The sequence below is a fragment of the Aethina tumida genome, chromosome 1, assembly GCF_024364675.1.
Source record: "Aethina tumida isolate Nest 87 chromosome 1, icAetTumi1.1, whole genome shotgun sequence".
NCBI classification, from domain to species: Eukaryota; Metazoa; Arthropoda; class Insecta; order Coleoptera; family Nitidulidae; genus Aethina; species Aethina tumida.
Genome location: NC_065435.1, coordinates 14,233,563 through 14,259,091, shown reverse-complemented (window position 1 = coordinate 14,259,091; position 25,529 = coordinate 14,233,563). Strand labels below are relative to the sequence as shown.

General features: G+C 26.6%; 1 protein-coding gene across 3 annotated transcripts in view; it reads left to right on the top strand.

The window, feature by feature from the left end:
* The window catches only part of LOC109609530 (protein amalgam), a 160,906-nt gene extending 141,886 nt beyond the window's left edge, over positions 1–19,020 (top strand). For all 3 annotated transcript variants that reach the window (XM_049968731.1, XM_049968714.1, XM_049968725.1), the window contains exons 6-8: positions 10,784–10,903; positions 13,976–14,146; positions 18,523–19,020. In XM_049968731.1, the coding sequence (XP_049824688.1) occupies positions 10,784–10,903; positions 13,976–14,146; positions 18,523–18,734 (503 nt within the window). In that variant the 3' untranslated portion in view covers positions 18,735–19,020. The remainder of the gene's footprint in view (positions 1–10,783; positions 10,904–13,975; positions 14,147–18,522) is intronic.
* The last annotated feature ends 6,509 nt before the right edge of the window (positions 19,021–25,529 follow it).

Sequence of the window (25,529 nt, the reverse complement as noted above, 5' to 3'; positions counted from 1 at the left end):
ATTCATGACAAAATTAAAAATACCGCTCTCAGATACTCGCTTAAAATTTCATAAAAGAAACAATATTATCGAAGATCAGAGGCTTTGTCAAATATTGCGGTTTCATATGAATAAAGGCGATTAAATCAATTTCATTTTGGGGTGCGTTTGTAGCTAGTATTTACTAAATTATTTATTATTCGTATCAAACAGAGAAAAAAATTTCATATAAAATTATATACCTACATATTATATCGTGTACATAAAATGGATTTGTGCTTAACTTAATAAATAGAACGAATGATGAAATTAAGAGCTTTTATGTGTACTTGTATAAATTAATTTTGTATATACAGAGTCTCCCACAATTGGACAACTATTTAAAGGGCAATTATGCTGACCTCTTGAAATTCCAATTCCATTTTTTGTCATTTGATTATGAAAGCCGCCAATGAGAGCGCAGTGTTGGAGCTCTGACGAGCCTGCCCTTTAGACTCGGCGCTTGTGACAACATGCACACTGCAGCAGGAACACTGCATTCTCATTGACGCCGTTAAAAATGAAATGACGTATATAATTTTGTGGTAAATGAAATTTTGTCCAGAAAGTGAAGACGAATTCGATTACCATCTTTGGAACATCTTTAGCCTTCTTCCAGAGTGATTTTAGCTTGTCCAACTGATCAATTTTAATTGATTGGTATTATAGTTACGTACAAACATTTTAAAAATGGGAACAGACTGGTAAAATTTGAGTAATCGTTTGTTCGATGTATTAATCAACCCAACACACAGACAAATATTTTATCTGCAAACGGAGAATGCGAGGAGTTAATGCGGATCGCCTTCTTCGAGTTCCAGTTCCCGACTTCCAGACATAATTGTCACATCGTCCCAGACACCCAGACATTACATTCAGTTGCCGGTTTCGGACATTATTCGCCGTTTATTTCCGGTTTATTGTCGTCCCTCCAAAACAGTGCACGTGACCCGGTGCGACACACTGATGCCATCGCTTGGTGATCGCACCATTGTAGATTATCTGAGTAATCTGGATTAGATAATTCAATCGGGTTATTTGTCGCTACAAATGGCCGTTTCCATTCAAACAATTTATCGACGAATTTTAGTTTCTACTTCGGATGTTGTCACTGTGTCACAATATCCGAAAATTTACTATACAGGGTGATTTATTTACATAACAATGAACACTGATGTTCCATGTTTGAACTGTACCTGTAGATTTTTTACAGCTGAGCCACTTTATTTGTTACATTCTTAATATTTATTACAGGAAAGTTATTTTTGTTGTCAACTGAAAAACTTTATTTTTATAATACATTTGAATTTGGACAATAGTTTTAGATTTTTAGATTCTTTAGAATCTGTGAAATTTGTAGAATCTTTCTTTAAAATCATTTGAATATTTAAAATCTTTAAAATATCTAGAATCTTTAGAATATTTCTTTAGAATCTTTAGAATCTTTAAAATCTTTAGAATCTTTAGAATCTTTAGAATCTTTAGAATCTTTAGAATCTTTAGAATCTTTAGAATCTTTAGAATCTTTAGAATCTTTAGAATCTTTAGAATCTTTAGAATCTTTAGAATCTTTAGAATCTTTAGAATGTTTAGAATCTTTAGAATCTTTAGAATCTTTAGAATCTTTAGAATCTTTAGAATCTTTAGAATCTTTAGAATCTTTAGAATCTTTAGAATCTTTAGAATCTTTAGAATCTTTAGAATCTTTAGAATCTTTAGAATCTTTCTTTAGAATCTTTAGAATCTTTAGAATCTTTAGAATCTTTAGAATCTTTAGAATCTTTAGAATCTTTAGAATCTTTAGAATCTTTAGAATCTTTAGAATCTTTAGAATCTTTAGAATCTTTAGAATCTTTAGAATCTTTGGAATCTTTGGAATCTTTGGAATCTTTGGAATCTTTGGAATCTTTGGAATCTTTGGAATCTTTAGAACCTTTAGAATCTTTAGAATCTTTAGAATCTTTAGAATCTTCAGAATCTTCAGAATCTTTAGAATCTTTAGAATCTTTAGAATCTTTAGAATCTTTAGAATCTTTAGAATCTTTAGAATCTTTAGAATCTTTAGAATCTTTAGAATCTTTAGAATCTTTAGAATCTTTAGAATCTTTCTTTAGAATCTTTAGAATCTTTAGAATCTTTAGAATCTTTAGAATCTTTAGAATCTTTAGAATCTTTAGAATCTTTAGAATCTTTAGAATCTTTAGAATCTTTAGAATCTTTAGAATCTTTAGAATCTTTAGAATCTTTAGAATCTTTAGAATCTTTAGAATCTTTAGAATCTTTAGAATCTTTAGAATCTTTAGAATCTTTAGAATCTTTAGAATCTTTAGAATCTTTAGAATCTTTAGAATCTTTAGAATCTTTAGAATCTTTAGAATCTTTCTTTAGAATCTTTAGAATACTTAGAATTTTTCTTTAGAATATTTAGAATTTTTCTTTAGAATCTTCCAGATTTTTTAGATTCTTTAAATTCTAAATTCTAATCTTTAGATTATCTGTATTTTTTACATTTTCTGGATTCTTTAGATTCTCTAGATCCTCTAGATTCTCTAGATTTTTCAAAATTTGTAGATTCTCTTAATTCTCTATATTTTCTAGATTTCCTGGATTCTCTAAAATATCTATATTCTTTAGATTCTCTAAGTTCTCTAGATTCTTTTAATTTTCTAAATTCTTTAGATTTTCTAAATTCTTTAGATTCTCTATATTCTCTAGATTCTCCAAAATCTCTAAATTCTCAGAATTCTCTAAATTCTTTAGAATATTTGGATTCTCCAGACTTTCTAAGTTTTCCAGATTTTCTAAATTCTCTCGATTCTCTAAATTCTCTATATTCTCTAAATTATTTTGATTTTCTGAAATCTATAGATTCCCTACATTTTTTAAATTCTTTAGATTATGTGTATTTTTAAGATTCTCTAAATTCTCTAGATTTTTTAGATTCTCTAAATTTTTTAGATTGTTTAGATTCCCTGGATTCTCTAAAAACTCTAGAATCTTTAGATTTTTTAAATTGTCTAGATTCTCTAAATTTTATAGATTTTTCAAAATCTCTGGAATCTGGATTTTCTAGATTCTCTAAATTCTCTAGATTATTTTGATTCTTTAAATTCTCTAGATTCTCTAAATTCTTTAGATTTTCCCTAATCTGTAGATTCTCTAGATTTTTTAAATTCTTCAGATTATCTGGATTTTCTAGATTCTATAAATTCACTGGATTCTTTAGATTCTCCAAATAAATGTTTTAGATTCTCTAAATTATATTCTTTAGATACTTTTCTTTGAATTTTAGATTTTTTTCTTTAGGAGTGTTGGATTTCTTAGATTTTATTTATTCTCTAGGTTCTTTGAATTATTTTTTATGTTCCTTAAATTCGACAAATATTTTTTTATGCCTGTTTATTAAGGATTAAATGAAAAAAAGTGTTTGTAACTAAATAGTAACAAAATATGTTGATTCAGATATATAAGAGATACAAAAGGTATTTGAAGCAAAAGTAAATTTTTATCCACTGATCCACATATTTGGTAGTAATCTGCAATATTCCATTATACGATCATTATACATAGTTTATAATTGAAATTTGCATTACTGATAACATAGGAAATTACGTGTAAGTTCGACTTTTCACGTTCGTTATTAAAATTAAACAGTAATTTTTGATAGTGGAAAAAACATTATTGTACTAATTTTGTCCTAAATTGCTTACAAATTACTAATTATTTATAATTGCAATTTTAGGAACATTGAAAACATTTCTTAAATGTAATCATGGAGTGTCACAATTGTTTCAGATCAATTCATCAACTGTGTCAAAAATTGACAATATATTTAGAAAAATTGTAAAAATTTTTTTGTCAATTTTTGATTATTTATTTTCAATAACAAAGAGTCAGTAGATGAGTATTTGATCATGTCATAAACCAGATGTTAGTTAATTAAAAAAATTCAATTTCCGAATTCCAATTTTTCTTATCAAAATTTGCGTATTTCCTGCGAATTTTCCTGCTGGATTTTTAGCGGACAGGTATACATCAACGGACAAAAACAGATCCATTGCGCTATCTGTGCAAGTCACTTTATCACGTTAGCGGTTAATTTATTATACCACCGCAGAGCCGCACAATCGACACGTGAAATTATTTAATATTTTTTATGGGCCGAAATTAACATAAAACCCACTACACCATGTCAAGCTGGATTTTGTCGTTCTGTTGAATACTAATAGGAGGGAATCCGCTGTTATCATAATTTTATTTGAAAAATAAATATATTTATATGTTAACTTGTATTTATGGCCGTTGTAAAATGTTATTAGTAAATTAATGTATTTATTTAAATTCCATCCCTTTCACATCGCAGCCCGCCAACTCTTTGACGCAAGTTTTAAAAATATTTAATATAGTTTTAATGCACCGTCTTCCTATCAGATATTTCTGTACACACATTGAATTATTGTACCTTTGATCTACCTTTAATCTTTTTGCAAAACGTTGCAGTGCATTTAGAATATTATACGGGCTTTTAATTACCATAAATGACCTATTTGGTTTTGTGTGCTTAAGAATATATTCGAAATTATCATCTGAACAGATCAGCAAATGAAATGTACCTTTGATATTTATAACGGGTTCACGGCAGATTAAAACTGCACGTATACAAATATCAACTTTTATTATTTCAACACGTTGGTCGGTCACAAATGGTTGGCGAAGCTGTTTTCTTGAAAAATTGCGAGAGTAAAATTCTTTAAAAAGTGCATAACTACAAAGTTAAATTTGTATCAACTTTAGGTTTGAGACGTAAAAGGCACAGACTTATTTCAATAACCGACTGATCAGTAGACTGAAATTAATTGGATACTCGACACTGGCCAATACGACTAATGTTTATTAAAGTTACTCTTCATAAGAGTGAGTTCAGTTGTCAATTTAATGGTTGATTTTCATATTTCAGTGGCATCGTACTTGTAACTTGCAAATAAGGTTATTTAAATACACCAACTAATAAGTTTCCACACAAGTAAAGTTTGTGGTTAGTTGTTAGTCGTAACACACAACCTAATTATTTTGGTTATCTCAAAAAATAACTAATATATTATTGCTGATTAATCGTGTAACTATCATAAATCAATTTCTTTAATAAATCATCATGATCATTTTTCTGTAGTTTCATTACACATGTAATTTATTTTAATTTCTGTTGGTTTAATGATTTTAGCTGAAATAATTTCTTATTATATTTTGTTTATTTGACATTTAGTGCATTTTTATTATCTGAAAATATGTGTAGTTTTAATTGCTTAATAATAATTAATTTGTCTCACATTTTCTCTTATTTATGTTGATGGTCATAGTTGGGTTATATGAATTTTATGCTTTTATTTCTTGTTTATTATTAGTCTGCCATATATTTTCAATACTTCCTAGTGAGTGCATAGAATTATGGTCATTTTAGTTAGTTTAAACATAGATGTATCAAACATAGAATAGATGGGTGTGTGTCTACGTTATATTTTTTATGTTTATATATACTGCGTGTAAAAAAACACAACAACTAAATATAATAATAGATTTATTCAATTTTTTTTAGAAAAACTTATAGTAATAATTGGTTAAAAAAATTAAACAAAAATTTTAAAGCATAAATTGTCAGAAGCTAATAATGGGTCAGACTCCCTCTTTGATTAAGACACTTATTGACGTCTCATGGAATCAATCTAATGAGATTATCGACATTTTCTTGTGGTATATTACACACAAACTGAATCTGATGTCGCCTTATCATATCCCACACTTGGTCAATTGGGGAAAGGTCTGAAGATCTGGGTGGCTAAGGAAGTAAATTCACATGGGAAGCTTCTAGGAAGTTTAATGTATTCCTGGCAATATGTGGACGTGCGTTATCTTGTTTAAAATTTAGTCCGAGATCTTTTTTTATGTAGGGATGAAAATAAAGCTCCAAAACGTCATCCATTGTGAGACGTCATATTGCCAATAATTTAAACTGTAGGTGACCTGCTACTATAAGCAATAGCACCCCATACAATTAAACCCAGTTTTTTATATTTTATTTAGTTATGTATTCGATTAAATTTAAATTTTTTAAAAATTATTATATTATAAAGTCATTTTATTAGTTTCTCTAGAGGCTAACATAAAATAATTTTAATTTATGGAAAAAATAGTGAAAAAAATTTTTCATTGGATACTTAACTTATCAATTTTCGATATGTCAAACTGGAGAACTATCATTTTTTTTTAATATTTAACCAGTTTTCAACACATTTTTTTAAGACGTTTTAAATGATATATGGCAAATATTTTAAAAATAAAGTGTAATTGATAAATTACATAAAAAATTCATAAATCTGTCAAATTACCGTTATCGTATCTAATGATAATATAATGTATAAAAAATGATATATTGTTGAAAAGCTTTCCATGGTTTCCAGTTCAAATAAAAAGTGACACCAATTATTTTAAAATTTTGAGGAAATATATTTTCAAGATCTTTGCCATTAAATAAATAAATGAAAATATTATTATATATTACACTTATTCAGAAGCTGACAAATCCCAGCTTATGCGGATATATCAGAAAAGATTAGAGATATCAGAATGGCTTAAGTCAGTTTATCTGTGCCTGGTCTAAAAATAGTTGTAACAATCAATATAAACCAATTTGGGATAACTTGTACTTAAAAATTAAATTATCAAAACTACAAATTGATAATCATTTTTCTACACTATAAAATGTTTTAGGTTTTATTATAGGTAATTTGAAAGAACAGTTCTGTGTGTAGAACAGTTCACGTAATTCGAAAATCGTCTTGTGAAAGACAATTTAATTTGACTCTGTGACGGCAAATTTCTTTCTTGGGTATTATTAAGTACCTCTTTCAAACAGTGACACGGGAGTAAGTTTTATATTTTAAATAGAGCAACTTCTAGTCACTCCGCCTAGGAATATTACGTATGATAATGTGACCTTCTATAATAAAGAACTACAATAAAATCAATTTGAAAAAACAAGCATGTTCTTCCAGAATAAAAATTCTCCTTTTCGTAATAAATTTTAAGTTGTCGTATACTGTTTAATAAAAACAATCGAATATATAACTGTATAATAAATAAAAATATCTATATGTGGGTGCGTATTTTTATTCAGGAGTTTTTATTGTGGGGTGCGACTCTATGGAAATTGTATACGGAAAAAAGTACGTTGGGGAAAGAAAACTGTGCAGACATAAAAATGATTGTTGCGTATACGCATGAATGTCAGGAGCTTTCACTAAAAGAGCTTTTGTCGATAATTTCATTATAACTTCCACAATTCAATATGTATGTTAATTAACACACATTTTAAGAATTAAGTTGATTTTTTTCTAAAAACTTTTTAATTAATTAATTTTTTATGTCTGTGTAACTCGAGAAAAAATTGAACGGAGTAAATGAACGTTTTTCGTGTAGCTGTTTCGTAAAATTTATCTCAACCCAACCGAACCCAATTTGATCCTCCCGGTTGGCAAAAACGCTAATAAAAAAATTTAAAATAAATTCAACACGTTTAATAATGTTGAACAATTGTGGTGAAATTGACCGGTTCGAAGGCGTTTTCAACGTTGATAGATGTATTTCTTTCGGTCAAACTGTCTAAAATAACTGTATCCTTTTAAAATGGCATTTGCTAATGAATAAATTGCACGCTATTTTCCTTTCCATTGTCAGACAGTCGCATTTTAAGGATAATACACATTTGTAAAACTTTATTTTACTTTTGGTTGTCGCTTCTTGAATTTAAAATAGTGTTGTTATAGGGACAAAGAAATAATTAATACTGAAATCGATAAATGTTGTCTCAAACAAAACAATTTTTTTTGTAATATAACGAAGTAAACAACTATATAATTATATATTTTCAACCATCAATTAAAACCAAAATTTCCTTAAAAGTTCTTGATAACTTTAAGATTTAACAGATTTCGAAAAATTATAATAATATATTTATTTATCTTTTCTCAAAAAATTTTGAGATATATCAAATACATATCACAATTGAACTTGCTTTTAAAATGTAAAGTTCAAGTACCTACAATATATAATTTTGTCATATTTTTAATTACCTTTAAATAAGATAACAATATTTCTAATAAATTTTAAGATATTGAATTTTGTTTTAAACGAAACAAGCATAGAGAGAGATTTATTTATGCTTTTAAAAACCAAATATTATTATTTATTTGAGTTTTAAATTAAATTATCAAATTATTGTGATTAAATTTGTCAATTTATATCAAATGTCGTATTTGATAATCATGAAAATTTTGATTTTAATATATTTATCTAATAATAACAAATAGTAATAAAACTGAAAAAATGTGAATAATATTTTCAGTTTCTAAGAATATCTTTAAGAACCTAACACCACTGAGATAAAAATAATATTTTTTTTCTTTATAATTTATGAATTTAAGATACATTTAAGGTATTTGATTATTTATTTTTAAATGGTTTATCATATTTTTAATTGAAACTATTTTATTGTATCTCTTAAAACAAAATGGTGGTAAATAGATTGTCAGAACGGAAATTCTTTAATTTATTTCAAATGTCTTATTTGATAACTATGAAAATTTCTGTTTTTAATATATTTTTCCATTATTATACAATATTGTTAATAAAACTAGCCCCAAATAAAACATTAATAATATTTTCAGCTTCTAAGAAGATCTTTAAGAACCTAACACCAATGACATAAAAAGAAGATTTTTTTTTCTTTATAATTTATGAATTTAATATACATGTAAGGTATTTGATTAAATAAAAAGGTTTATTATATTTTTAATTAAAACTATTTTATTGTATCTCTTAAAACAAAATGATGGTAAATAGAAAACTCTAGATTGTCAGAATGGAAATTCTTAAATTTAAACAAATTCTATATTTATTTGAGTTTTAAAATAGGTTATCAAATTATTGTGATAAAATTTGTTAATTTATTTCAAATGTCATATTTGATATCAATGAAAATTTCTGTTTTTAATATATTTTTCCATTATTATACAATATTATTAATAAAACTGGCTCCGAATAAAACATTGACAATATTTTCAGCTTATAAGATGATCTTTAGGAACATCAATGACTTATAAGAAGTATATTATTTTATAATTTATGAATATAAGATACATTTAAGTTTTGATTATTTATTTTGAAAACATTTTACTGTATTTCTTTGTAACATTAAAATGTACTATTGTGTGTATAGATAATGCATACTATATTATACATAGTTATCTCAAAAAATGTGCGAACTATTTACTATTGATACTTATTGATTAGTTTATTATGGCACACCTAAAACTAAACTAATAGAATTGACCATAATTATCTGGACTAAACAAAAAATATTGAAAATATATGAGAAGATGAGGATACACTTTTATCAAAATCATTTTACTGTATATCTTAAAATAAAGTGGTGCTAACTGGTTAAACATTGGAAAAGATAAAAGTCTATAACTTAGTTTGCTACGGCTGAAACTGATAAATTTAGCTTTAAAATAAGTTTTCTTTGCTCTGTCTTACATATTTTATAGCTTTTTTTACATTAGTTACTAATGAGGCTCTCTATAATATGTATATTTTTTTAAATTGAGATGGACCGACATATATTTTTATATATAGGTAAATAAAGTATAAAAAAAAAAACAAAAAACTTGTGTGTGAAAAATACATCTTGATATCTTTTATATTGCCAGAGATATAAATAAAAGTTTAAAGTTCATATGCCCCAACTATGCACATCAATATAAATAACAGAAAATGTGAAACAAATATTTATTTTTAGGTAATAAAAATGCACTAGATGTCAACAAAATGTAATAAGAAATTATTTCAGTTAGAATCATTAAACGAATTATTATCTATACAAATAATGATGATGTCATAAATACTGAAAAATTACTTTATTTATTCCATATAAATCAATTTTTAGATTACTGCCAAGATGATTTTTAAATAATTTCAATAATCAAAATTGTATGCCGCCAAAAATAATCAAATATATTGTTATATTTTAATCAGAGACCACAATCATTTGAAATCGAAAAGTTATTAATAAAACATCTCTCTCAAAAATATCTTTTTTTGAGATACTAGGTGTGCTTTTAGAAAGTCTTTTCTGTTTGTGTAAGAAAATTAAATAAAGCTCCGGACACTTAAGTCACTTTTCCCCCGTTTGATCTGGAAATACTCATAACTGCCAGAATCAACCGATTTGGGACCCCCCGTATAATACGGTCGTCGCCACGACGAGAAATATTCAAGAGGGTGTCCGTCGAGTCCGAGCCTAAGTATAATAAGCATCCAAGCAATGTCAAAGCGTAACTGAACACGGAATTTTATTAGCAAAAGCGAGAGAGAACGTGGGTCCCATACATTTACGCAGTACGGGACATACTAATTTATGCATTACATTAAATAAATAAATGTATGAAGCTTTCTGTACATGCCAAATGGCCAGCCCTCCACTAATAAACTTTCAGGAATATTTAACATCTATTAATGGATTTTACTATGACTCACATTTGCATTAAAGATACACATTAAAGGTGACATTGAAATAACTGATAGTATTACCGGGGTGCCTTTTTTTCCCTATCACTTTGTCGCATGGCCGTCGGAAAGTTGCGCTAGGAGAATTTAAATGCACGCAGCGAACACATCCGCAGTTTCTAAACATTAATCTTTTTTGTTGCAGTCCATCCTCTCATCCAGGTCCCAAATCAACTGGTCGGTGCTCCAGTCAACACTGACGTCACCCTCCAGTGTCACGTAGAAGCATCGCCGAAAGCAATCAACTACTGGACAAGGGAAAGTGGTACGTATGAGTTTCAACTTTGACATCCGCACACATAGCTAATTTTATTTTTCCGTCCGTCGAAACGTTTCGACGGGTTTCGACGTCGACACCATTGGTTGACAATTTACTGGGATTTTTTTATGCAAATAGAAAGGAAAAGTTCTGTATTCAGGTGCTAAATATCGTATCAATGTGTTTCGCTAATTGATATTCCCCATTAATATTGATATTGAAGTAGAATTTACTGCCAAAATGCCCGACCATTGTTACAACGCATTTACACAACCAGCCTTGTTCAGTTTAAATTGGATTTTAAAACAGACCTCGGTAAATTTAAAATGGCCGGTTGACAGGGTTCATGCTTCAAATATGAGTTGATCGCTTTCTAGACTACACGAACACAGCATGGTGTGACATAGTTGTGCATGCGCTTTTTGACTACCCGGCTTAGAGGCGTATTGACAGCTAAAAAGCTCCGCATAGTTTAGAAAACAAAATTAATTATGCAGATTATGAATGTAGCGAAATCAATGTCGATTGCACACAGTCACAGACCTGATACCTTAAACATAATTGTGGAATTTCAGTTTTTCATAATTCGTTTATAAAAAAATATATATAATTAACCAGTCTGCATTTTAAATTTCACTAACTAATTTGACTATTTTATCTCATTAACGATCAATAAATATTTCTGTTAATATTAAAAAAAAAAAATAAGAAGACATTTATTATAATGAATTCATTATACTAATACTAGTGTTAAAGTTAATAGAAAATTATATTTATTTTCAAAATTGACGTTTACAAATATACTCGAAAATGAGACATAAAAATTGACGTTTTTTATACATTTTATGTAAAAATATCTAAAAGTAGTCGTATTTTCATAAAAATTTTTCTAATTACAAAAAAAATCATAAATAATAAAATGTCAAAAATAAGCCTCTCAAAATATATATATAATGAAATATATATTTAAATTTTTAGTTTTTTTGTTGAATTTGGTTACATTTAATATTTTCCATGAAATATTTTATTTATTTAAATCAAACTGAGGTGAAATGTTTTTAATATTAATTAATAAAATTAATAAAAAATGTTTAGTAATATTTTAGTTTAATAATTTAATATGGTGACGTATTCAATACTAAATAAAAATTACATTTTATTATATTTCTTACCAATTTTACATAAGAAAATGAATAAATTTTTAACATTTTATTTATTCTATATAATTTTTTAAAATTGATTAAATAAGTAACGAAATAATTTTATTTCTGCAATTGAACGAAATATTTCTAATGTAATGAATTTTTAAATTAAATTTATAAAAAAATATTAAAAAATAATTTTAATATTTTTTTGTTCTTCTAAAATATTTCCAATTTGATTGGAATTCTTTAAATTAACTTTTTTAAAAATAGTCTATTTTTTCTACAATTACTTTAATGTATGTATATTTTTTTAAACATTAAAAAATAGTTTTTGTAAATCTTTAAGCAGAGTGGCACAATTAAATTTTTTGAAAAATATAATATTATTTCTACTATTAAATAAAATGGATATTTTTTGGATTCTACTTTAATTTAGATATATATTTTTTTTGTTTTTACTTTAAATATCTCAAATTTAATAAATTTTTAATATTAAATTTGTAGGAAAATATTAAAAAATAGTTTTAAGTAGACTGGCACTCTATTTTAAATAGACTGTTATATTATTAGATTTGTAGAAAAATATAAAAAAAAAATATAAATATTTAAGACTGGCAAAACGTAACTTTTTTAAAAAATATAATATTATGTCTACAACTCAAAAACTACATATTTTTGGATTTCACTTACTTTAGGTATATATTTTTATTTATTTTTTTTATTTAAATATTCAAAATTTAATTAATATATTTTTAATGTTAAATTAACAGGAAAATATTAAAAAGTAGTTTTAAGTAGTCTGTTTCACTTTTAACTTAAAAATATATATTTTATTTTTTTCTAAATTTTTTCTAATTTAATATTTTTGATATTGATTTGTAGATTTTTTATATTTTTAATTTTTTTATTAGATAATTTACTGAAAGATGCATGAACATAATACACTATGGTGGAATTCGTGTTGTCTAATTAACATTTTAAATGGAACAAAAAATACATAACTTGTAACTTCTTTTAAATAATTCATATTTAATAACTAATTAACAAATTATGCTAATATTTAAATGTAAAATAATCATCCTAAAGAGGGCATAAACATTTTCAGAAATATTGAGACGTGTGACAAAATTGTATTACAAAATTTTTAATTAAAATTGTACTTTAAATATTCTTCAGCATAATGGGAAGCTTAGCCATTTAATAGTTCTAGCATTTTACTCTAAAATGTAAGATGAGACTTTACACTTTCAGACAGTTTATAATAAAGTGCTATTGTGCATCTGAAATATTTTTTCTTGCTTTGTTTGTTGCCTTTGCTTTACATTTTTTGTGTGATCAATATATTTTAAATATGTTTCGTATCATGTTTAAAAAGAAAAAATATTTTTTGAAACTGTAAAATTAAATTTGCAATCATTGAATATGAATATTTATTTTTAACAATACCTTCTGTTATATATTTAACTTATATATTGATGTGTTTAACTCTCATGAAATATTTCCAACATTTTTATTCTTTATATCCGTCCACACTTTCTTTGTAAAAATTACAAAAAGGATTCCATGTGTGCGATATCAAATAACGTGTGATCTTCCCCAATTTATATAGTTCATATTTCACAACACCTTTTATTTTTGATGTATTTTAATAAAAATGTGAGGGCGGTAGGTGAAAGGGTGAAATAAAATTTTCGGGGGAGTTAATTATTTTGACGGAAGACCCGGTGCCCGAAAGTAATAGTGGCGTTGTTTTTATTGAAAGGTAGGGCCGTAAAACCCGGTGTGCCATCGCGAGTCAATAGGTTATATCAATATGGTCCGTTTTGGCACTGTCATCCGCCGGATGTGCCACCGTCTCGACCCGCAGGACCATCCGTCCTCACGCCCGTTTTTATATATGGTGTGTATATATATATATTTTTTTTTTTTTCAGGCGAGATGATCGTCCCGAACGAGAAATACCACATGACCGACATAAACAATTCGTACTACAGCGTGCAAATGAAACTGGTCATCAAGAATTTCCACAAGTCGGACCTGGGCGGCTACAAGTGCATATCCAAAAACTCGATCGGTGACGCCGAGGGAAACATACGGCTATACGGTAAGCTCAACCAGCCACTTACTTCCCTGATTTACAGCTTCCAAACTATGAAATGTTGATGAGAATCGAACCGAATTGACGGGGACGATAAAACGGAATTGGATTTTTTAGAAAAATCGCTAAAATTTCTGTTACAACTGTTTCTGTATTGAATTCATCCGCTCCCGACGGCGTATATCTGTTAACAGTTTCAACCAATGCCTTGTTCTTGCTTATATTGCCTTCCTACACGACTAACAATCGGAATGGATACAACTCAGCGATAAAGGCATTACGGACTACTTTTTTTTTAACTTTATATCCTCTTAATATAAAGTAATATAAACTTTGATGAAATTTACTGCTCCATCACTTACGATAAATATTAAATTTCCAAATACTACAATGTTACAATTTTAATATACCTACTGTGTTAACAAAAACTTGTCTCCAATTTTTTATGATGTTGAAAACAATGACATGTTATAGACAGCCGTAAAAAGTTGTTCTATAAATAGTTGTCAAAATTATTCGTTAGCTTTTGTCAATCGATAACAATGTTTCGTACGAAAATTTGTCTTTACCTTCTTGGTTTTTATGCTCATAAAAAAACTGATTGATTAAAAAAATATAGTTACTCATATACAGGGTATCTCAAATTAGTCGACTGATATCTCTGATTGTTTCTAAAATATCTACGTGTCTTGGTATACCTCGAAAAAATGTGAACTTTTTTATTTAATTTTTTGGCAAACAGTAAAAGCTTTTTTTAAAAGCACTTTTTTAATAGTAAATAGTGAATAATAATCCAAGTAGACTGGCACAACTTTGTGTTAAATAAACTATTTAGTAAAATTGACAAATTTAATAGTATAATTTTGAACCATACATTATCTTAGTAGAAATGAATAATTTTAAGTTAATAATTTAGTATTTTTTATACAAATTAATTAATATTATCAACTAAAAAGTATATCTAAGCTCTAGTGGAGAAAAAAAATAAGCCTTTCAAATATATATACATACATATATATATATATATATATATATATATATATATATATATATATATATATATATATAATATAATTTTTGATACATCAAATTATCTCAGGCAAAGACATAAAGTTATTTTTGATAAATTTCGAGATATTTAATATTATACCTAAGTAGACTGGCACAACGTTTTGTCAAATAAACTATTTGGCAAAATTGACTAATTTAATAATATAATTTTGAATCAAATAATATATTACTGGAAAAGAATAATTTTAGGTTAATAATTTAGAATTTTTTGTAGAGGTTTATTAATAATATTAACTAAGAAGTATATCTCAGTTCTTGTTATGATAACGATAACTAAATTATTAATATTTAACTTAAATATGTGCAGCAAAATATAAGATCTCCAAATATATATAATTTTTGATACATCAAATTATGTCAGGCGAAGATATAACGTTATTTGTGATAAATTTCGAGATATTTAATATTGTATCCAAGTAGACTGGCACAACTTTGTGTTAAATAAACCATTTAGTAAAATTGACAAATTTAATAGTATAATTTTGAACCAAACATTATGTTAGTAGAAATGAATAACTTTAAGATAATAATTTAGTATTTTTTATACAAATTAATTAATATTATCAACTAAAAAGTATATCTAAGTTCTAGTTATGATACTGATAACTAAATTATTAATATTTAACTTAAATGTGTGGAGAAAAAAATAAACTCTCCAAATATATATTATAATTTTTGATACATCAAATTATCTCAGGCTAAGATATGACGTTATTTCTAGTAAATTTCGAGTTATTTAATATTATACCCAAGTAGACTGACACAACTTTTTGTCAAATAAACTATTTGGTAAAATTGACTAATTTAATAATATAATTTTGAATCAAATAATATCTTACTGGAAAAAAATATTTTTAGGTTAATAATTTAGAATTTTTTGTACAAATTAATTAATAGTATTAATTAAGAAGTATATCTAAATTCTAGTTATGATAATGATAACTAAATTATTAATATTTAACTTAAATATGTGCAGGAAAATATAAGCTTTCCAAATATATATAATTTTTGATACTTCAAATTATCTCAGGCTAAGATATAACGTTATTTCTGATAAATTTCGAGATATGTAATATTGTACCCAAGTAGACTAGCACAACTTTTTCTCAAATAAACTATTTGGCAAAATTGACTAATTTAATAATATAATTTTGAATGAAATAATATCTTACTGGAAAAGAATAATTTTAGGTTAATAATTTAGAATTTTTTGTAGAGATTAATTAATAGTATTAATTAAGAAGTATATCTAAATTCTAGTTATGATAATGATAACTAAATTATTAATATTTAACTTAAATATGTAGAGAAAAAAATAAGCTTTCGAGATATATATAATTTTTGATACATCAAATTATCTCAGGTTACGATATAACTTTATTTCTGACATCGAGATATTTAATATTGTATCTAAGTAGACTGGAACAACTTTGTGATAAATAAACTATTCGGTAAAATTGACAAATTTAATAATATAATTTTGAACCAAACATTATCTTAGTAGAAAAGAATAATTTTAAGTTAATAATTTAGTATTTTTATACAAATTAATTAATATTATTAACTAAAAAGTATATCTAAGTTCTAGTTATGATACTGATAACTAAATTATTAATATTTAACTTAAATATGTGGAGAAAAAAATAAGCTTTCCAAATATATATAATTTTTGATACATTAAATTATCTCAGGCAAAGATATAACGTTATTTCTAATAAATTTCGAGATATTTAATATTATATCTAAGTAGACTGACACAACTTTTTGTTAAATAAACTATTTGGTAAAATTGACTAATTTAATAATATAATTTCGAATCAAATATCTTACTGGAAAAGAATAACTTTAAGGTAATAATTTAGAATGTTTGTACAAACTAATTAATATTATTGACTAAGAAGTATATCTAAGTTCTAGTTATGCTACTGATTATATTATTAATATATACTTCAAATATATGAAGATACATTAAATTATCTCAATTTAAGATATAACGTTATTCCTGTAAAATCTCGAGATATTTAGTATTATACCCAAAGAGACTTGCGCAACATTTTGTACTATTTAGTAAAATTATTCAATTTAATAATATAATTTTCAGATTTGTTTTGTTGTAAATTATGTTAAAATTTATCAAAAATATGTTATAAATAAAAAAGGTATCTAAACATTTTGAGAAGAATATATTATATCTTGTAAAAGAGTGCCAGTTTTTACTGTTTGTCAAAAAAATTGAACAAATTACCAAATATCAGTTTTCGTATATATTTTAGAAACAATTCAATTTTTCTGTCAGGAAATACTGATAACAGTCAAAATCAACAAACTTGGGACACCTTGTACATTTTATACTTTGATTTGTGAGCAGTATTGAGAGGATAAACACCCAATGTAACTTAAAATAAAATCAGGAAAGTCCTTCACTGTCAAATATGACGAAATCCGGTCTCAAAAGATATTTGCCAAATTTAATACATATTATTTGTAAAATAATACTCCTATAGATTTGAGTTCAGATCCTTTTGGCTAATATTTGTCATAAAATTTTATAACTTTAGGCAGGCAGTAAAAAAGATGAATATAGGAGAAAAGTAGGTAACAAAAATTATTAAAACTGACACATAAAACATAAATATGGCGGAATATTCCGGTAGTAATTGAAAGTTACGTTGGAATTGTCAAATTAAATTTTCACGAATAAAAATTATTTCGCCGCCTTGAGTAAAATATATCATTTTAGTGTTTGAAAGACAATCCTAATTTACTTTACTTCTTTGCATTTGAAATGTTTTAAAACATGTTTTGCTCGTAAAACTTAGAAACAAACACCGTCTATCCCTCGCATTATTTATTATTCGATACTGGACGGTAACACAATACTTCATTTAGTCATTAATTGAGAAAACCATATTTTAAAAATGAATTGATGGAAGCCATTAAGAAAAACACATAACTTCCATACAAATGGTAATTAGTAAAATATTTAATCGAAAAGCTGCACGGGAATCACGGCGGCGCATAAATCGCCGGGGCTCAAAATTTTTCATCCGCTCAGTTTCCATTGATGTCGCATGTCGACAAAAATCGACGGAAATTTGCACATCAATGGCATCACTTATTATTGATTGAAACGTCTTGTTTCTATATTTCGACGAAAACAATACATGGGCGCCGCAACGCGTTCCACAACTGCATTAATTTGTATAATTAAACGTCCATTTTAACGTTATGTATTTGCCGCATTAAAAAAACAAAAATGATAAAAACAGCGTGTCACCGTTTTAAAATGGGCCGAAAATTGATTGTTGCAGAGATGCAGATACAGGAGAGGGTCGACTCCGAGGAGGAGAACGCCATCGAGGAGGTGGAGGAAATTGAGAACACTGAGAAGAGGCTTTATAATGGGTATCAAGGTCCGTTAACGGAAACAGAGGAGAATAATGTGGAGGCAGATGTTAGTTCCGGTAGTGAACGCGTAACAAAAATATGTTCAATGTTGCTGTTGTTGATAATCTTGATATGACGCTAACGTGATTTTGGCGAAGACACTATGAATTATGTGATATGTGCCAAATTTTTGTGCTTCGCTATCAAAAAAAGCTAAGTGTCGTATGTATTATAAAGGAACTATATTAGCGAAATAATAATGAATAAAAGTGTTAAACAAGTAGCATGGATAAATGTTAAGCCTGTGTTGCTGGATAGATTATGCCTGCGTTTTTTGTTTAGTTGGTATTAATCTATTTAAATAATGGTATATTTTTATTGTAGGAATTCATTTGGAAATTATTTAAATAAATTTTGTTTCACTGTTGCATAATGTTTATATTTAATGCCAATAAATTTATTCGATTTTTATTGATTGCTCATTTCATTTTTATCCAAGAAGTTTCCATAAAGAAGGTAAGTTATATTTCCTATTTTAATCATGATTTCAAACTGTTAGACAAAATAATACTACGATTTTTTATGACCTACAATTATTATCACCGAATTAACAGTATCAAATTAAATATAATATTATTCAGGGTGGCCAAAATTAGCTAAGTTTGGCTGCTACATGTAGATCATCCAGAGATCAATTTTTAAAACTTTGTTACAAACTATTTCTAATGGAAACCATAATATATAAATATTATATTAAATAACTTCAATGAAAAATAGAATTAATATCTCGAAATTTATAAAAAATGTCGATATATTTTGGCCAAAGATGCTTTAAAATGTCACAAATTATATAAAACTGGTTTTTCAAAGGCAAATTCTATTGTGGTCTCCATTTTAAAGAATTATTTCAAAATTTTAACTTTAGTTTATCTAAATATCTTATATTGCGTAAAAAAGTGTGTATAGAAACAAAAAAAATAAGTAATTCACGATTTTTTCCCATATTTTAAAGACAAATTTAATTATGCTTTCCATTAGAAATAAAAAGTCTCACATATTATCTTAAAATTTTAAAAAAATCATTTTTTGTGGATAAATATTGTTAAAATGTGGTAAATGTCGTTTTTGTGAAAAGTTTTAATCATTGTAAAAAGTATTAAAAAGTTATTAATATTTTTGAAATTTGTTAAATATTTTAAATAGCCCTAATATATAAAAAATAAGATTAATACCTCGAAATTTACCAAAAATATCACTATATTTTAGCAAAAGATAATTTAAAATGTCACAAATTGTATAAAGCTTGAGCAAATTGTGTTGAGGTGTCAATTTGAATTGAATTATCTCGAAATAATATAGCCTATATTATGTAGAAAAGTGTGTGTAAAAAAACAAATAATTGATAATATTTTAAAAGTAAATTTAACAGTGGTTTCCATTTAAAATAAAATATTATCACATATCTCGAAATTTTTGTCAAAAATGCCTGCAGAAAGCTTTGACAATTGAAATTTATATATTATCTCAAAATTAAAAAAAAATCATTTTTTGTGGGCAAATATTAATTTCGTTCAAAGTTTCTGTAGAAATCTTTCACCATCTGTAAAAAAATATTAAAATAGTTGTTAACATTTTTGAAATTTGTCAAATATTTTAAATAGCTCTAATATATAAAAAATAAGATTAATACCTCTAAATTTACCAGAAATATCATTATATCTTAGCAAAAGATAATTTAAAATGTCACAAATTGTATAAAGCTTGAACAAATTCTGTTATGGTGTCCATTTGAATCGAATTATCTCGAAATTTTAAGGAGTAAAATATAGCTCATATTATATAATGTTAAATTTAACAGTAGTTTCCATTTAAAATAAAAGAATATCAAGAATTGTCAAAAGTCTCTGCAGAATGCTTTGACAATTGAAATTTTTATATTATCTCATAATTAAAAAAAAGTTTTTGTGAGCAAATATTAATTTGCATTTACAAAGTTTTTGTAAAAAGCTTTCACCATTTGTAAAAAATATTAAAAAGTTGTTAACATTTTTGAAATTTGTCAAATATTTTAAATTAAATTAAAATTTACCAGAAATATCATTATATATTAGCAAATTCAGTTATGGTGTCCATTTTAATTGAAATTTTAGAGATTTAATAAGTAGCTCATATTATGTAGAAATGTGTGTAACAGTGGTTCGTTCCCATTTAAAATAAAGGAATACCAAATGTCAAAAGTGTCTATAAAAACCTTTGGCAAATGAAACTTTTTACAAACATTCCAGACAATATCAGAAATATTAAAATCAACCAATTTCTAAACCTTGTAATAATAATTTCTTAATGAATGTAAATGTTTAAATTATAATAAGTTAAGTTTAACTTCTGCCACATATTCCCATCAAACTTGAAGTAAAATTGATAAAAATAAGCATTGCAAAAGCTATTTCAAACTCTACTACTTTTATTTTTATTAATTTATGTTTTTTAAACTTAGAGTTAAAAGATCGTTTCACATCCAACCCAAATATCTGGAATTGAGAGCCTTTAAACGGTACTGCAAATTGAATTTAAAAAGGTAAGTTATGTCCTTTTTATACAAAACGATCTCTCGAAGTAAATTTATCATGTAAAGCCAAATTAAATTTAACAAATCATCGTAAATTCTGCACATATCCTTGACTCTAGCCTTTAGCTTGGGACATTATTAATTACTGACAATATTCAAATTAATCAAATTAAATTAGTGGGTCAGAAAAATAAGGGATTAGCATTTAATAATTTAATAGGAAGATTTAAGTTTATAATCATGTATATCTAATTCGTATCATACATTGTGAATATGAGCAAATTCAATCTGTTACCTTAATAATTTATGTTATAATATAGTGTCAATTAGCGAGATTTAAACTTAATTCTATTAAAACAATTGATTTTTGTGCACTCAATATTCACAATAAACGTATTAAATCATTAACATATCGAATTGAATATAAATTACTAAGTGGCAAATCAAATTTACTTCGTGTGACATATGGCCTAAGTTACCCAGAAAAAAAAACTTTCCATACATGATATATGTAGTTTTTCTTGTGCATCCACAAGTCCCAAGGGAAACATTACAAATGAACATCAACAACATGAACGAGCTATAAATTCCAGTTTGTAAAGTTACCATTGTTAAATCGTAGGCGACACACCACGTCGTGGAAGTGTGTAAGATGTGTGCTTGAAATCAACTTATAAGTTTGATGTGTGCCCGCACAACAAGAAGGCCTACTTCATCATATTATTTGTCTCACGAACGACCTGTTGAAAGATCTACACTCAAATGTGCCACTTTTGAACCCCGTGCTTAATTAAAATTAAAATGGACGTCGTCGAATTTATAAAATTTTAAAATCGTATTCAATTATTTGTGCTAATTTAATTGCCTTTGTGGAATAATCAACAAATATTTTTAATTATTAATTTTGTACAATTAAATATTAATTATTATTTGAGAATTGGTGACTGATATTATTGTTTAAGCTTATCGTTCAGTTGATGAAATTGTCAAGAACCGTAAATTTGTTCTTTATGAAGTTGATGTGGGTCATCATCAACCAATAACCATTTCTCAGTTTTCATCTAACAGATCTAATTTTTTAAATTTTAGTTATTAAAAGGTTGAGAAATTGTAATATTTTCTACAATTAATGTTTCTGTGTCATCTTTCAGCAGTGCAGAAAGACTGCTGAAAGTTATTTTTATTAGGTCTTATTAGTGAATCTAGATTAATTTATATCCATTTGTTAATATCTTTGATTTTTTGAAATATTGTGATGTTTTCAAAGTTGTATCCAAATTACTGGTACTGCAAACTTTGACCACTGCGTCTTTCCCATTGTCTTCTGTCACGAAATGTTCAGAATAAGGCCAAAATATGCTAGTTCGACAACCCCAGACATATCTGCTGATTATTTGTTAATTTTATGTTATTCAATTTATTTTTTTCTATATTTATGCCTTTTATCAGAAGTAAATTCAATTGTTCAATAAATAAAGATGATATACGAAATCTACTTAAATTTTTGAAATCAGCACATTAAAAATATTTTCTAATCTTATTTAACGTAACCTAACCTAATTTGACCAGACCTAACCTAACCTAACCAAACCTAACCTAAGTCAATTCTGTTGAATAATAGACAATTCCAGGCATATCTGGATATCTTTATTTCTATACCTTTTAGAGAAGTCAATTCAATTAGTTGATATTTCAAAATCTAAAACTGATAAACGAAATACACTGCTAATTTTTTAAATTAGCACATTAAAAATATCCTAAATCAGCCCTTATTTTCTAACCTAACCTAACTTAACCTGACCTAACCTAACTGAACTAAATCTTTATAATTTTATTTTTTTTATTTTCTGCATAAAAAAGTTTTCTTTTATAAATTAACTTTTAATAAGTAAAATGTTAAACATTATTACTATTAAGTACATTGTATGCCAGGGTTAGTAAGCTAAATTCTTTTTACAGCTTAGTTAGTAAAATATACGTTGTCGAAATGTAAATTTAATTTAAAAATAATATAATTAATATTATACACAATTTTGTGAATAACACATAATTGAAAAGTAAAAGAAATTTGCCCTTAAAACATGTTTTGTACTGGTAAAAATGTTAGCTATAAATACATTTACCGAACTGTTGAAGTAAATCCATATTTGATGCTTCTCAGCGTACATTATTCACTAACCCCTATTTGGTAATGGATGGTCCGGGTTATCTAATTCATCTTCTACGGTTACTTTAAGCCCTATAGAAATGGACAGCGTCCTATATTTATCACTCATTCATAAATTTACCAAACTTAAATAGTAATTTTATTGAAAGTCACTTGAAATGCACTGGCTGAAAGATTTTGAAATAATAAATTTTGAGACTGGCGGAAAAACGTGTACGGCTTGGCGATTTTTATTTTGTTTTGTCGTTTCGACGAGATGTAAGAATTTCTGGATTTGTTGACGCCTTAAAAATTTAGTCATAGTATTTTACGCTCACTTGACAAATGGTACATCTTTTATACTGTACCTTTTATCGCGGGACATAATCAAATATTATTTTATTTTTCCCTCAGAATTCCATTTCGTTCATTTGTTAATGTATCGTACTCTTTACGTCCTATTAAAACACAATACGTGGGTGGAAAGTGTGATAGAAATGCGTTATTAAAGAACGACAATGAAAAAATTAACGCTTTGTCTTGTACAGATAAATGAAATGCATCAGTGTTTAACAACTACCATTTCGACGACAATGATTCCGTCACTTCAATAAAATTATTTGACATTAATGTATATAGTTCACATACATTATCCGGAAATCAATAACCTTCGGTATTCTTGTAAAAAAATTAATGGTCAATAAAATTCGGACATCCTTTGGTTGTGTGCCGATATCTGGACGTGGGGGCAATAAAAAAGCGCGACTGAAGTGTGAGGCTAGAAGGTCTAAAAGCTGTATCTGTTCGAATGCATTCGTGTTCGGGGAATAGGAAGCCCGGGAAACAACCCTAATGGATCTAAACGGATGTTCCTCTAACAGATGTACTTCTAATGAGCCAACAGCATGCCAAGAGTCCCAAAAAACATCAACCGAATACACACACCTGGATACTTGCAGTAACACTGATTTAAAAGCTACTCAACATGGGCATATGTTATGTTTTTTAACTTATTTTGGACCCTGCTGTGCTGCTGGTACTTCCGTTCATTCCGTCCATCAAGCCTTTAAATTATTAATGGTAATGGAAAAATCGACGATGATTTTTCAGATTTTAAAAATAATTAATTCATTCTTTCAATAAGTAAAATTTGTTATACAGGGTAATTCATGTAAATGATTTATTGAAGTTATATATGTAACTGACATATTCAGTTCAACCTTTGTTTTCTCAAATAGAATCCTACAAATATTCTGGAGCCATTACATCTTCAACTGTTTTTCTGCCTTCATTTGTTTCTTAATATACAGGGAAATCATCTAACTTATTCATTAAAAATTTATGAGGAACGTAAAAAGGTACTGATTTGAAATTTTTATAGCAATTATAATTTGACTACTACTATTTTTCTAGTTTATTTTGAACAAAATTCTATTTTCGGTACACCCCGTATATTTTTAGATTTTTAGCATTAGCAATTTGCCTATTTAAAAATAAGACTTTGTTCCATACACGGATCAATTTTCATTTCGATCCATAATGATAACGCCATTTCCATTTTTTCTGTTGCTGGATTACGAACAATTTTAGCTGAGAATGAAGTTGAAGCTACAGACGACCTTATTTTATCTTCGAATTTTTTTATTGATCAATTACTCGATCACAATTTTGGTAACGAATGGAAAGATGAAACTATAAATGCATACGCAATGCGGCTCTTACCAAATGATGGAACTGTTTAAATTTTTTATATATATTTACTTTCTTATTTGTCCATTTGTTCAGATTTAGTCGCGAATACAGAAATTTTGCGCATTCGCCATTTTTAACAGTTGTAAAAATGGTGGGTGCGAATAAAAAAACTTCATTAAAAAATTGAAATTAATTAGGATAAGATATTTGAAATCATAAAATTAATTCTCTTTTGTATGTAGTTGTAATTATACAATTTGTTTGCGCATTCACGATGTTTAAACATTTATTAAACATCAACATCATATTTTTATAGTATTTTAAAGGTTACTTTACTGATTAATTAAAAAAATTTAAATAGTACTTGTTGAAAATGGTTACTTTTTTGTTATTCCATATAAGCATTCCTTATTCATAAAGTAAATATTAGAGAGATTGTGACAAAAATATAAAAATGTTGATTTTTTCCTTCATTTTAAATGCCTACAACTTTATTATTTTAAATGGAATAACAGATTTCTATT